This window comes from Anas acuta, chromosome 3 (assembly GCF_963932015.1).
Source record: "Anas acuta chromosome 3, bAnaAcu1.1, whole genome shotgun sequence".
Taxonomy (NCBI): Eukaryota; Metazoa; Chordata; class Aves; order Anseriformes; family Anatidae; genus Anas; species Anas acuta.
Genome location: NC_088981.1, coordinates 64,590,272 through 64,606,523, shown reverse-complemented (window position 1 = coordinate 64,606,523; position 16,252 = coordinate 64,590,272). Strand labels below are relative to the sequence as shown.

At 34.8% G+C, this 16,252-nt stretch overlaps 1 protein-coding gene across 24 annotated transcripts in view; it reads right to left on the bottom strand.

The window, feature by feature from the left end:
* TRDN (triadin) overlaps positions 1 to 16,252 on the bottom strand; it is a 238,733-nt gene that overhangs the window by 149,978 nt on the left and 72,503 nt on the right. For all 24 annotated transcript variants that reach the window (XM_068677544.1, XM_068677564.1, XM_068677566.1 and 21 more), the window contains 6 exons: positions 13,850 to 13,909; positions 11,023 to 11,082; positions 9,436 to 9,495; positions 6,730 to 6,789; positions 4,908 to 5,102; positions 270 to 329 (listed from right to left, as the gene is read on the bottom strand). In XM_068677544.1, coding sequence (XP_068533645.1) covers positions 270 to 329; positions 4,908 to 5,102; positions 6,730 to 6,789; positions 9,436 to 9,495; positions 11,023 to 11,082; positions 13,850 to 13,909 — 495 coding nt within the window. The remainder of the gene's footprint in view (positions 1 to 269; positions 330 to 4,907; positions 5,103 to 6,729; positions 6,790 to 9,435; positions 9,496 to 11,022; positions 11,083 to 13,849; positions 13,910 to 16,252) is intronic.

Here is a 16,252-nt window from a genome sequence, read left to right as displayed (position 1 = left end):
AAGCATGGAATATTTTAGCAATTTATATGGCCTTAAATTGACTCTACACTTTACATAACCTTAATTTTAATTCATGCATGGTAGACAAAATTAAAAGCTTTAATAAGACAGCCATTAGCTCTTATGCTTTATTAAGCCTATTTGCACACTCTTTGTTGCACTTGTGAGACCTTCAACAATACAAAACACACTTTTAATGCATAAAGGAACAGAAACTCTCAGGAAAACAGAAGAATATTAGAACAGAGTTCAATGATGTAGGAAAGTACCTGGATAAAAATCCCCTTGCGCAAACATGTCAATCACATAGCGACAGAATGCATATTGATCTAACAGAGCAAAGAAGAAAAAAAGGTAATGAAGAAAGAAAATATAAAATTTTGTTTCTATTTAACAGTGAAAATAAAGCTTGGCAATGCAAAGACACATTTTTGGGGGTATTTTTTTCTCCCTGGCCTTGAAGTAACTCATGTTCTCAGAAAGAGACAATTTATAGTCTACATCTAATTCAAGTCTCCCAGCTCCAGAGCTACTAGTGCCCCAGTTACCAACTCTTGGCCTGCAGTGTGTGGAACAGGTCAGCAATGTGCACCCTTGCTCTCCACACAGGCACTGTGCAAACAGCTGCATGGCCCAAAGACTTTTTCATATCCTTGAGAATCCATTTTAAGTAGTTTCAGTCAGACAATAGGAAAATTCAATAAACGTTTTAATCACAGTATTTTGTTAATACTGCTTTAACTGTGTAATCAATATATACATTTATTGAATGGGAGTATAAACGGTATACTTACACTTCCGTGGCAATGAGATTTTTCCAGAGAATTTTATCATTTCACCACACAATTATTTTCCAAACACTATTATTTACAAATATATATATATATAAAAGGCATACATTATATCCAAATATTAAAACTATGCTATTCAGAAATTTAGACTTTGGTATCTAAATGAAACTCTGATTTCAGAAATGTTGATTGTCTGTTGATTTCTTCTCTATATAGGCACAATTGAAGACCTTGATCAAAATTGCAAACATTAAGAATGGTGAAGAAAATTACCATTTGTAACTGAGTGTAAAAGAATTGCAACATTATTGCTGTACTCTCCAATTTGCCTGAAAATAGAACATAGCCCCAGTGAACTCCAAGGGACATTATATTTGAAAGTTAATGCTGGTGACTAAATGCCAGCTCTGGTTAGCTATGCTAGTTCACAATAGCCCTTGGATAAAGCACATTCATCTATATGTCATAGACTGTTGCTCCATACTTCCTAAGCTACACAAATTGCATCTCTCCAACTCCAGTTGCATCTCCTTCCTAGTCACCTAGTAGTGGTTTTGTAAAACCACTTACCAACCAAAAAGTATTTGCCAACTTCAAAACAAAGTTATGCAAACTTGGAAATACTTAAAATTAAAAAAAAAAAAAAAAGAAAAAAAAAAGAAAAAAAAGAGTGTAACTTGGTTTAAACACAAAATTATATTTGTAAGTATATACAATTGTGTTATTTGTTTTCTTACATAGTTCACTAGAGCATCAGTATTAGTTGATGCTGAAGCATTTATGTGATTGTTATTCTGGAATGATTTCCTGTGCAGCTGTAGAAATTAGGAGGGTTTATATATTATGCATTTTTTTTTTCTACTAGTCCATAGGATCCTATGCAACTGTTTTCTGTTACTAAAGTGACAAGAGTAAGACTTCTAGTCAGCATTGTAGATCTTTGGATGAATTTTCCAGAACATACAAAGGGCAATGACTATAAGCACTGTTTTTAAAGCCTTTAATGACTATTCATAATGGTTTCTACTTTTGTATTTATGAATTCAAATTTATCATTCTGTCTGGCACCATTCCATCCTTAAGGAATCTAAAGAATTTGGCTGCAATATCTGCCCTAAGTGTATGTGCTTTCTGAAAGAGGGACAAAAAAAAGTTGAAGAGTGTATGTAAGAAAACAAGTATGTGTATATCTGTATTCTCAGTAAGCCCATCTAAATTCAGCAAAGTGATTGCACTGACTTCAACACACTTGGAAATAGAGCCTCAATGAGTCAGATAATCAGGTTATGTCTGTGTAAATAAATAAAATGAACAAAAGTAAATTGTTTAGCCAAGAGAGCAAACGACAAGGCATAGTTCATGCCCACAAACTGGAATTTTTCTTGCCCCTCTTTTGCCAAAATGAGTTGTCCATGCTGCCAATTGGGAAGAAACTCTGGATTATTCCAGGCATTGTATAAGAAACTGCTAAATGGCAATAGAGCAAAACTGTCTGGGGACATAAACTGCATGGGGACAGTCACAAGACAGACCACAACCCTGTGCTGGATCTATTTAAGTTATGATACACACATAGCCTGAGGGACTAGCAGCTCACACCATTTCATTGATTTTTAATCACAGTAATATAAACAAGGATTAAAATAGACGACTTTTTTTTTTTTTTCTTTTTTTCCTCCTGTGGAAATGTAATTTGAATAAACTTAAAAAAAGAAGCTGCAGTCTTGACTGCACCTAAGAAGAAAGATTACATATTAATCTTCTCATTGTAATATCTATTTAGAAACTCAGCCCTTGAAAAAAAAAGGCAGGACATTAAACTGAATAATAAAAATAGCATTTCTACTGTATATGAAATAATGAGGTTCACAGTAACTATCCATGAAAGTCCAATTCTGTCAATCAGCAAAGACTGAAATATAAGGAAATTTAAATGGGGATGATTTTCCAAATATCGCTTCATGGCTAAAAATTCATTTTAATTTAAACTCTCTTGTTTAAAAGAGAATTTCACACTATAGTTTTCACTTCATAAGTCTATAATAGTGGCACAGATATTCACCTGACCATTAATAATTCACCTCAATGTTTGGACTAAATTCTTATTGATAAAAACAGTCATAGATCTTTGTCATTTGACCTTACCTGATTTACTCTGGGAGACAAGCTATCTTTTTCAATTTTAATTTGCTTAAGGAATGATGTAACAGTAGGGACATCATAACAACACTTCTGTGATTACAGTTATATTTTTTAAATTAATGCAGAAAAGCTGGAAGAACTACTCCCTTGAGCAAGGAAAAATAAGGACTGCAGGTTCAGGAAATTTTGGCAAGCCTATATTAACTTAAAAAATATTATCTCTTTGGGCCAAAGGGGAACTCAAATACAGAACTGAATTCTCTGAGAGTATCCAGTTGGACAGCAGCAGCTTGTGGTGGAAAAATGGACAAAAGCAAAAAAGGCAGCTTTCACTGAATGTAACTGAATGTGTAACACTATCTCTGGTGATAAAGAACAGTTTAAGAAGCTCCTTCCTTCCTGCACTGCTGCTGCTCATTCCCTCTTCCACCTACTACATTTCAGTGTACAGTCCTTGGTATCACACTCTAAAGCAGATTTATGTTTGATGGATCATTTTGCTCATATTTATCACTTAAAGGAAAAACAAAATGAAACAAAACAAAACACCCTCTCTCTATTGCTCTCTGTAATCTTTGACCCCAACTTAAAAACATGTTGTTGTCGGGGAGTAAAGTGCCTCATATGCACATTGTTGCTTTTTGAGAACCTTAACCTGAGCAGTATGGAGTGAGTCTAACTGTGCACTGAAACTCTGTCACACCAAACAAAAAACAAGAACTCAACAGTTTGTAGAACTTTCCCCTTGGTCAGAACAATTAGCATGAAAGATACTGCTTCAATTTTATGCCTCAAAGGCTCCAGCATTTCAAGTGAAAACCAAAATTAACTAGAACAGAAATAAATATTAAAAAATACTAGCTCAGCACATTTTGTATGTCAGAAAGGAGCCTATTTCTAACTCTTTTTTCAGCTTTCTGGAAATGTATAATTTAGACAACTCCTAAGGGGTCCAGAGCAGATGGCTATGAAATTCTGAGAGGATCTGCCCAGGCAGATTCAGATATCCAGGCAGAGATGACTGCTTTGACGTTCAGGCATAATGATTACCCGTGGTTATCAGTTGAAAGTATCAGATAGGTGTGCCACACACCTATCTGCTGAGCTTCTTCTATTAATGTCAGAATAATCCTGTATCTTCAGTATGACAGTTCTTACAGAAAGGCAGGTCTCACTGCCTTCGTTCATACAAAATTGTACCTAACAATTAATTATTAATTAACAATGAATAGCCACAGGAAAACCAACGGACCATTCAGTGCAATCTGGGAATGGAAGATCCCAGGCTGACTCTGACAAAGAGGAGCATACAGCTAACACATGCATTTTGTGTTGATGCGGGTTGATTCCTTGTTTTATCACTTAATTTCTTCCTCTCACCATGTTCACCAGGTTAATGGCATTTCTCTGCTTTTTAGGGGAAATTTTCAACCTCATCACACCAAATTACATCAGTCAGGCATATCATTATGTTGTACACTACGTGACAATGCCTCACACAATCTGATGTAATAGAAATGATTAAATTCCCTTTCATTTGCATCTATTTTCATTATTGTAAATGAGGACATATTCAGATGTAGAAAAAAAAACATAATTTCCAACAGGTTTTTGGACAGTAGGCATTTTCCAAAGTCACTTGACTTGCAATAGACTGCTTAAGATTCTTCTGAGAAAATCCATGAAGACTCCAGCCTATCTGAAGAGACACTGGTCCTTGGTAAAGTAGGATGCAAACTGAATAATGTAAAATGAATCTTTAGCCATTACAGTTAGAACATTCCAGTTATTTAAACTTATTTTATTCCTTATAGTTTCCATCTAGAAATCTGAGATTCATCTGGAATTTATTTGTACTGCTCTTTTCTTTGTCATGGGTGGACTTTGGTCCTTGTTAGGTCTAACTTCATTCTCTTTCCTTCTTTCCTACTACCTTTTTAATATCTTCATCTGCTTCCTCCTGGTTTTGTTTACCTTTCTTTTCCGATTTAGTTACAGTCTGAAGTGCTTTCTCCTCCTTAACTTTCGGTTTGGCCTTTATTAACCCGACTTCTGTTGTTTTAGTCTCTGTCTGCTTGACCTTCTCAGGCATCTTTGCTTCTCCTTTTCCATCCTTCACTTCCTTTTTAACTTTTGCTTCCACTTTGGTGCTCTTTACTTTCTTCTCCTCTGCAGGTAATCAAGAAAAAACTTTGTGTCATCCATTTCCCTCAAAATAATATTTAATATTATTTATTTTACATTGTGCAATTACTAAGAAGCATTCTTTCATCATCAACATCTTGCTTGGATCTGATGAAAACTGTAATTCCTCCAAGCCAAACAGATATGTTAGATATGTTAGATAATGTTAGATACACACGTTTTGTCTTCAGTCTTGTACCAAGTTTTTGGCTGATACTAGGTAATAGGCTACAGTAAACAACAGTAATCTAATGACAACATGCTAACTTTTATGGCATAAACTAGGGGAACAAATGTTGGTCATAAAGCAAGCATATTAAAACCTGACTACTAAATATGAAGAACTTTAAAATTCAGAGCAAAACTGTTGTAAGTTGTAAGTATAGTTGATTTAAAGCACAGTTGTTTGTAAGGGTCATTTTTATGTATTAACTCTAGGCCTTTGACCAAGGAGTCTTATGTTCTTGAGTCTTTCTCCACACCAATTCCCCAATTTGAAAGATTAGTCTGAGACAGGCCACTAAATGGCCCTGCAGTAGAGCAAATTTTCTAAGCAGAATTATCAAATTCTATAATGTCAGTGGTTGACACTACACAGAGGTTGGTGAGACATAGACTTTCCCTTCCACCTTTATAGATCAGTTGCTTTTTCTCATCTGAGACATGGATTCTGGCATTATGTTTCCAGTTCACTTTAGTGGAAAATCCAACAGTAGATTAAAATAATTTAATATGTTTTAAACAAAACATATTTGTGTCGTGTTCACAAATACATTTTATTCATAGCTTTAAATGTCTCCAGCCTTGATGGAAAACTCTAGTGCTACAAAATCCACATCTTCTATAAGCCTCTGGACTTGTATTTTTATCAAGTCACTACGCTGACCAGACTGATTTTAGCTACATGTAAACTGAGTAGCTCTACCAATTCTGAAACAGAAAATATACAGAAAACAGATATAATGGACAGGTATAATTCCTACAAACAAAGCTATGACATGACCAAATATACTGTTGGACAATGAAGAAAGAAGTTCCTTAACTAGTTATAGAAAAAAATGTGTATGTCATAATCTACTTCTTTTTCAGGGTAATGGAAGTTCATATCTCTACTTTAATTCCAATCTGAAATTTCAACAGGTTTACAAGGGATTATCCATAGAACTAATCCCTGGATGTTCTAAAGAGATATTGATTATTTCAAATTATAGTGTCATGTAGAAGATTTTTCATACACATTATTTCACACACATATTCTGCTCTGATAAAATAAAATTTATGAATTTAAATTTATTAATTTTTTAAAAAATAAGGAAGAAAGAAGGAGAGGAGAGGAGAGGAGAGGAGAGGAGAGGAGAGGAGAGGAGAGGAGAGGAGAGGAGAGGAGAGGAGAGGAGAGGAGAGGAGAGGAGAGGAGAGGAGAGGAGAGGAGAGGAGAGGAGAGGAGAGGAGAGGAGAGGAGAGGAGAGGAGAGGAGAGGAGAGGAGAGGAGAGGAGAGGAGAGGAGAGGAGAGGAGAGGAGAGGAGAGGAGAGGAGAGGAGAGGAGAGGAGAGGAGAGGAGAGGAGAGGAGAGGAGAGGAGAGGAGAGGAGAGGAGAGGAGAAATAAATACCTTTGGGAGGAGTTTTCTTTTCAGCTTTTTCATGTCTTTCAGGTTTGTCTTTTTGAATTACTAGAAATAAGTACAATTGTATATTAGGAAAAAACAAACAAACGAGAAAATATTGCTAAAACACAAAAACTTCTCTGGAAGTGTACAATTCATTATTATTATTATTATTATTATTATTATTATTATTATTATTATTCCCTGTAAATATCTTCTTTTTCTCAGATTCACAAGGGTCAAAAGCTTCAAAATATCTGTTTAAAATAACTTAATCATAAACCAAGTCAGTTGCACAGTTCTGGGGATATTTAGGGAATGTTTACACTATATATTCCAGATTATAAAAACTTGCTCTGCTCAAGCTCTGAGCAGACACAGGCTCACAGGCTTGTTCTTCCTCTGCTCAAGCCAACAGGAAGCTGAGTGACTATACTAGTCTCACAAAAAGGGGCTTAGCTTGGGCTCACTACAAGCACTGCCACAAATCTGGTGCTCACTTCACGGTCCAGCCTGAGTGAGTTCATGTCTGCACAGGATACACTGTGTAAACACACGCTGCTATGTCCCAGAAAAGGTGCCGAAACTATATGTCGTGACTTCTAGTTTTCCTCTCATGGTTGGTATAGACATATTACTGGAGCAAAACAGCCTTGACAGTTAATTACACTTCTTTCAAGTGATAACTGCATAAAAGCAACATCCCCTTTAACTGAATCCCAGCTTTGAATTGCTACCTATACGGACTGATAATGAAGTTTGTTTTTGTTTTTATAAGATAGATGTTTCTTAGATGGTGTCTTCAAACAGCATTCATATCACTGAAGTTTTCTGAAGCCTTTAGCAGGGACTGAGTAAGTCTTTTTTTTATTGGGCTTAAAAAAAAATCTCCTGATTATGAGGGAAGTAGCTGACAGCAGCAGACGGTATGCCTGTTCACTCGAATTGGCCTGGACTAGAGAATCCTCTTTTCCTAGGGGACTTGAAAAGGTTGAAATGGCTGCCCTATCCTCCTAGTATCTTATACAGTTTGGGGCAGAACCCAGACAAGATGAAGGTTAACCTGGCAATGGATAGATCATCACATTATGGGCATAAATGTGCCTTAAAAAGCAGCAAAGGTGGTGATTGTTGTAGAGCACTGTCTACCCATGGGGATTCATATTGCTTAGGAACTACTTAACACAGGGTAGGAAGCCTAGATATCATAGATTGCAGCAGCAATCTCCCTAGCTGTAATAGTGGACAAAGGAGCAAGAAAACTAATTCTTCAGAAAAATTTCTGGCTAGTGACCAGATTCATGGCTACTTTAAATACATTAAAGCCATTAGCGATTATTTAGTTATCTAGCAGAAGATTAATGGATAAACAGACTGGCTGCTTGTTAGAAGCATCTCAGTGATTCTCAGAAGCTATTTGCTTTTCAAAACTACTCTGACACTGTGGGAATTTATTTTCTCAAGCTTATTTCAGTGTGATTTCACTTTATGTATAAAATAAAAAATATAAAATAAAAAATAAAAAATCTACACTTTCAGGTTATACACTGAAAGTAAAAGAATCTTCCAAATATTAATTTTAAAGACAAACTGGATGATGGCTGTCCTTCAGGTTATTTTAAGTCTTTAAAACTAGTCTTTGTTCCATTTTCTCTCTTTATTCTCTCCTGCTTACTGTTTTCACATTTCTACTTAGAGTAAGGTAAAGTCCAATAAAGCCTGATTTGTACATTTGAATCTATATTGTCTGAACAGATTAAAATCAAACCTAATTAATTAATGTGCCCCATCATCATCAATTTGAATGCCATAAAAGACTGATATTAGATACAAAGACTAGAATCTAACTTCGTTATGGAAATATCTGGTTTTCAAAAAGAGATGCATGTAAGAAAAACAAAACAAAACAAAAAACAAACAAACAAAAAAAACAACCAAAAACAAAACAAAAAAAAAAAAAGAGAAAAAGGAAAACTCCAGAGGGAAAAAACAACCAACCAAAACCAAAAAATCACGCAATAATAATTTTTAGTCTTAAAAAATGACACAACAGGTGAATGGATTGGAAATGAATGGATTTTTAAATCTCCCTGTCCAAATCATGGCTAAAGATGGAATTATCAGTCAGAACACTGGGAATGAGCTCTTGTACATGATAATGCTTCAGAATATATGTAATAATTAGTAGACATGTAAATCTTAACCAAAGCCACTTCAGCTGTGGAAGATAATACAAATCATGTACTGAAATGAAAAAAATACAAAAAATAAAGGCAGGGGAATGAAGGTATGGTGGAAGACACAGACTGAGAGACAATATACAGTCTTGCACTCCAACAACACTAGACTGAACACTGCTACACATGCCTCTGTAGGCAAATTACTGAATCTTATTGTGGAGGAAGCAAACATCAAAGACTGCAAATATAATAGTCATGGGTCGTTCCCTTGCCTTTATTTATTTCTGTAGCTGCACAAGAATGATTTATAATTAACTCTGCAAAACAAGAGAACAGAGAAAGTAATAAAAGCTGTTCAAGACTTCACTCAGAGGCTGATTAAGAACTGCTCAAGCAAAAGTGAGAGCACTCAATGACTGTATAGTGGGGACTAGAAGAGTTTTAAACTTTAAATTCCCATCCCCACAATTTCCAAACTATATAAGTGATAAAAATCTAAAATTGTACAAAATCCAATAATACTCAGCATTACCTTTAGGAGGTGCTTTCTTTTCATGTTTTTCTGGCTTTTCAGATTTCTCTTTGTGAATAGCTAGAAATAAACAACAACAATATTAATGGTTATTAAAAATAAGAAATGTTGCAACTGTGTAAGAAAAAGGAGAAGAAACATAAGAATAATCTAGTCACCGTGACTAGACATGGAAAGAAACAGAAAGACTGAATCAGCTGCCACTATCTGATGCTGATGTCAAGACTCATGACCAGAACTTTCAAAGGCTCACGTACCATCGCTGAGGTCTGTCATCAGCTGAGGGAGGAATGGCCTTTCTGACAATACTCTGATACCATGAAAGAATGTAGTTAAGAAAGAAAAAGTCAGGAGTATTTATGTTGTTTACTATTTTTGTTTAATGGTTCACTTTTGTTCATTATTATTTTTGAGTTTTCTTGTTTATTACTTTGGTTTATTTCTGAAGGACTTTCTGAACTCTACATAATAACTAACAGTTTTTCTGGCTACGAATGATTAAACACTATAATTAATTACAAATGTAATTGCAATGGCATTATAACTAATACTCTTTGGGGCTTTTTGTTTGCTTTTAATTTCTACTTTACAAATTGAAATAAAGTACGCTATAGTGACTAGAGTTCTGGCTCAGGTTTTAGAGAACACTTGAGTTGTGCAATAGTCACTGAGTGATGTGTAGTCTGAAATATTTTCTAGTGTGGGCTCTGATCTTCTAATTTTTTTGCAGGTTAATGTTTACACAGTAACCTGTCCACAGGTGTGAAGAAATGACATTTATACAAGTTCATATGCATTGAGGTACCCTACCAGTACCAAGCGTGTAAAAACATTCATCTGCCTATTTGACTCTGCCATATGAGTTTACACTAAGAACACAAAAGTGTATGCATGAGCATTGCTACGTACTCTCCATGCTTGTGCTGATGTTTCAAAAGAAAGTTAGAATTGTTAAAGATAAAGCTGTGCTAGATACCTATTCATTGCAATTACTGAGAGAATATTTAACTACTTAAAGGATTAGTCCTGCCCTTTGTTCCATAATTCAAAATTCCATATTTATGAAACAGCCGTGGTCAGTACCATTATTAATATTAATATACTTTTTTTTTTTAAACATGGCTTGCTTCATTACATTTTCTCTTTTCATGTTAGGTGTTTTTCCTGGATGACCATATTTTCTTAGAAATCATATTTGAATGTTTTGAATGTTGGAAATACTCAGAAATCACTGTGAGATTATACTCATCCAGAGTACAAAATATAATATCTATGATCTCTCCCTCTCAAAACAAAACAAAAACACACACACACACAAACGACAAAAACAAACAACACAAGCCAACAACAACTACAACAAACCAATCCAAACAAACAAAAAATCTAGAAGGTCTACAAAATGCTAGTCAGTTTGTATGTCTAAAACCCTTTTCTCTACATCACAATTTTTACTAATAAAGTTCCAGTCATTTTTCCAGTCAAGAGGAGACATTTTTCCAGTCAAGAAGATACATAAATGGAAGTGAAGGAGACATTAGTCCTGAGGTACCCCAAAATATAACATAAATCCTGATATGAAATTTATACCTGTATGCTTCTCTTTTTTTTCAGGTTTTTCTTGCCGTTCCGTTTTGTCTTTATGTGTCACTAGGAAAGAAGAAATCACAGAATCACAGAATCACAGAATTTCTAGGTTGGAAGAGACCTCAAGATCATCGAGTCCAACCTCTAACCTAACACTAACAGTCCCCACTAAACCATATCCCTAAGCTAATAACGTTAACATTTTTTTTGGACTTCTAGTGCAGCTTTCAACCCTAGAACAATGCATTCATATGTCTAAAAAACCCACCACCATTGTACAACAAACTTAAGAATCAGAAACAGTTATACCAAGTTAAACCATAGGAGATGAAATGACAAACTGTGTTATTCTTGAGCTATCTTATGCACTTCTGTACTGCATGCATCATACATGGTTATTAGCAGACAGCTGTGACTAACAAGTTACTGCTTATGTTTCAAGCCATGGTACCATTCCCCAGCTGTTTACTACAGTAAGAACCTTGCTTGCAATCGCCTGTTCCTGAAGGCAGTTTTCCAGAAAACTGTCAAGGACAAAGGCAGAGCTCATAGCAAATGCTGCTGCCTATACTAGAAGTAGGACATCACCTGGACCACCCCATTTTCTATGAGGCAGAGGCTTGTTAGAACTGGAGTTGGACTTGTCAGTCCTGGAGTATAAGAGTGTCACATGCACAAATTATGTCTCTGTCACTTGCCAGCTGGCTTGAGGTGGATAACTAGCAATGGATATGGATAGCTAGTAACGGATATGGATAGCTAGTAACAGACACTGGCTGAGATCAGTTTCTGGCAAACGATGATCCCAAAGCCATAATTAGCTTCAAAATAAAAACTAACATTTTGACAATGAAAATTGCATTATGCTATCCATCCATTCATATAATATTTTCCACTCACCTTTCTTAGGATTTTAGACAATAATTTTCAAAATAATGGAAAACAAGCATGAGGATTTAACAGCACTTCAGAAAAATCACCCGTGAAACTACAGGCTAGCTTTTACTCTATCTCCTGTGGGGATTTCATTCCAGTTTAGTAAAACTCTTTTGTCAAACAGGACAAAATAAGGAAGATTTTTCACAGTATCATGAGTTCCATGTCTGACTGGAAGCAAAAGTAGAAGAGCAAGGAGCATTTGAACTCTCATTATTATTATTATTAATTTTACCAATACAGTAATGAAATACCTCAAAGTGAGATCCTGACATAACTGACTGAGTCATTTCTAAGGGTACTTTCTCTATGTCATTAGATAACTTTCCTAAACTTCATCACATAAGTTGATTAGAAGTTAGAATTAGGGTTACTTACTCTATATGCCAAACCTGAAAAATGAATGTTTCAAAAGTAGAAAATAAACAATTGAAATACAGGGACTCAGTAAAAATTTTGGGTTTCTCAGGCACACCACAATGAAATTGGCCTTAGAAAGACACATCCACAACCAAAATTTTAAAATATATTATATAGTCTGAAAGTAATCTTACTACAATGATTACAGGGAAACTCTACCTGCAGTAGCATTTTAGCAGTAATTGTAGCAACAGTTCACTAAAAAAAACTAATACATTCATCTTGAGATAACATCTAGACACAAGTAATGTCGGGTAGACAGCTGGTGTTATTAAGAGTTATAATTATTATTCTTCATTTGCTTGGGATATGTTTTTTCTTGTTCTTTGAAACATTCCAAAACATTAAAATTTCTTCTCATGTCAAAGCAAATCAAAGATTCTCCCAAGTTTTCTGCTAAAGAACGCAAGTCTTAATGACACATTCATGTTATAATATGGGACATTATAATCTCTACTCTGTCATTTTGCCAAATCTCAGAATAATAGTCCCTTGTTAAAACCACTCCATTTTCTAGTAATAAATTTTCAGTCTAATAGAAACCTGAACTTACGTGCCTCTCATTAACCTCTAGAGTCAGTCTTGTTATTTTAAATTATTGATATAAAATGCAAAAGGTCCAATCAGAGACAACTAAAAAGGCCTAGTCAATCACAGATTTAAGAAGGTGTACGTTCACTTCAGTTACAAGATGGTCTGAAATAAATCAACTGTGGTTGAATATTGAATCTTTCCTTCTTCTGGTTGATTTGTTCTTCCTGAGTTGGTTTCTTCCTCCAGTCTGAGACTTCATTAATCAAACTTTTATGTAAAGGAAATGTTTGTAGAAATCTTGAAGTGTTTTGACAAGTAGGTATGTTTCAACAAAATACCATTTTTGCCAAAAATGCCTCACAAGAAGCAAACTAAATGGTGGCTCTAGGCAAAATTTTCATGAGTCGTGGGTGGAAAGGAAGTTGACTCCTACAATAGATAGCCTGTAATTTGTTGTTGGCATACACCAAAAGAAAATTATCAAATCCTCTCTAACACTCTCCCCCAGCACCTCTGAGTCTCGGAGAAATGTTTTTTTAAAGTCAGGTCTCTGAAGTGGAACACCTCAAGTGGCCAAGCCCTGTATGATATAATTTAGTCATTACATTATGTTCTGAAACGTGCCCAAAGATTAATATTATTCTTAGATTTATTCAAGAAGAATAAAAAGACACCTGTTTATGCTCTAGGCATCTCTTTTATTAAAAGTTAATAATAAAGTACAAACTTATTCATTAATTTATGAATATAATTTTAGTCTTTCTGCAGAGTGATGGATCTAAAGTGCTTTTAAAATCCTCATTCCCCTTCTGGCTAGTTTTCATAAAATCTCCTCCATCCATAACTGGGTTTTCCAAACGGGTCTGAGAGTCAATAGATCAGACTGTTTTAATCCACTGGTAAAACAAACAAACAGAAGTATCAAATGCTAAATACATACCTTTTATGGGTTCCTTCTTTTCAATTTTTGCTTGTTTTTCAGGTTTGTCTCTGTGAATTACTAGGAAAAAAAAAAAAAAAAAAGGAAAGAAACAGTAAATCCATAATCTGCAGGTATTATGTATTACACTTATTACTCCACCAAAATAATTAAAGAAAAATTCTGTAAAATTTTGGCTGAGTAACAGACACTAGATCTTGTATAGAGCTTCTCAATGTCAATATTTAATTCCGGGTCCAGGAGAAATATTTACTTTAAACAGTCTTAATATGTTGGACAATATTTTGGCAACATAAGAGATTATTCAGCAACCTTAATCTGTGCAATCTGGTTTGGTCCCATTACACAGGCACCCTGGCCCTAAGACTTCTGATGGATTAAATTATTTTCAGTCCTTGAGAGCATCACTTTCTATTCTTAACAAATTAATTAATTAATTAAATAAATGATTAGCATATTGCTTTCTTTTTTTTTTTTTTTTTTTTTTCCAGATATTGCTTCAGCCATAGGATGGATTTATAGGACTACATTTCTTTTATTAAAAGTGTATCTTAAGAAAGAACAGCTGTTTCAAGGACAGTCAACTACATGTCCTGCTGGCAGCAGGCAAATTTGAATCCTTGTGGACTCTGTTTTCCACTCAATTTTTAGACCATATTTATGGACATGGTTATATTCCATATCCATATCTATTTAGACACTTTCCTTGCCAATCTCCACTTCTAAAAGACCAGCATTTTTTGTTAATTTAAGGGAGAAAATATTTTCTTTGCAATGCTCAAGTTTCTGTCAACAAGTAAACCACAGAAGACACAATCCTGATTAAAGACAACTGCAAGTTTTATACACAAATACAGTGAAATTTTTATATACATTAATTTCATCAGCTTTGCAGCAAATGTAACTTCATAGATGTACAAGCATATTTTTTGTTGGCTAAATATTTCTTCATTAAAAAATAGATCTATGTCTTTAAGAAAATATCATTATAAACATTCCATAATTTCATTACGTTGGTAAATGTGTTTGCATTATCCAAATACATTTCCAGTCATAACAGGCAAATCATTGTTGATAACAATTAGCAGAACATAAGAAAGAGAGTGCAAGGAGATTTTTCAAAGCTTTTAAGGAATCTGGACAGCTAATTTACACTTTAAAAAAAAAAAAAAAGAAAAAAAGAAAAAAAAAAGAGGCTGTGAAGAACACACAAGCAATCACATTGAATGAATATTATTGCATGAATGACAGACTTTAAGTTAACCACTTGCTTTAGGACATCTAGTAGCATACCAAGAAAAAACACTCTGCTCTCTCACTATATTCTGTAGAACTTGGACTGTGAATTGTATGAGAAACTGTAACGTGCTCTTAACATGGTCTTATTTGTTTGCATCTGTATTAACAAGTGCAAGAACTGTGCAACATATTTCAAGTCTGCATTGTCAATTTTGGATGGGACAGCAGCAGATTTTTGCAAATAGTTCTGTGATGGTTAATGGTAGTTAAACATGAACATATTGGACAGTCCTTATAGTCACTATGTCAAAAAATATAGCTGAAATGTGCAACAATAAACTGGCAATAAGAAAACTGTCTTTTAGCCATTGAACATCAAACTTGTGTAAGGGAGGCAAACCACCCTTTAAAAAGTTTTGTTGTTGTTGTTTTTTGTGTGTACGTGTGTGTGTGTTGTGGGGAGGAGAGGTATGTACTGAATCTCAGCAGACATTAAAGTGGACAATTTAAGGTTACTTCAAGTCATCAAAAACTTACAGAGGACACAAATGGAAAGAAATATTAATATTTGTGCAGACTCCAAGTTAAAAACACAAAGAGATCAGTTGGCTCCTTCTTGAGAAATAAAACAAGCTTGACATATCTGGGCAGGAAGCCTGGAATGTGGATAAGCAGAGACTAGGCTGGCAAAAGCATGAACTATTTGTCTCTTTCCCATGATAGGCTGAAGGTGGATCCAAGAGCCCTATCCTGGGTGTTGATATCACCAAAGCTTCAGAGTTTGCTAATCTCAGACTGTAATATAAAATTACCATTACCTCATATGGATACTGTCAAGAGCTATGGCTTTGGGGTAGAACCTTATCTATAAAGGGCAGGTGTTGCCAAAAATTAAAGGATTCATGTTTCACAGCTGTGATGACTGGCCATTTTTACATCTTCAATCAAAGTGCCCCAGGGACGCCAAAGTCCATTGAAGCTTTTGATCTGACAAACTTTAATATGATTTTTCTTTTCTACATTAACTCTGTATTCTCCCCTTCAAATGCTTTCATGTTCAGCTTTATATGTCATTCTGAAAACTCTCTCATATAAATTACTTCACTGTCTACAGATCTTTTCCAGATTTAGTCACCTGGATATCTATTCTGTTGTAAAGGGCTT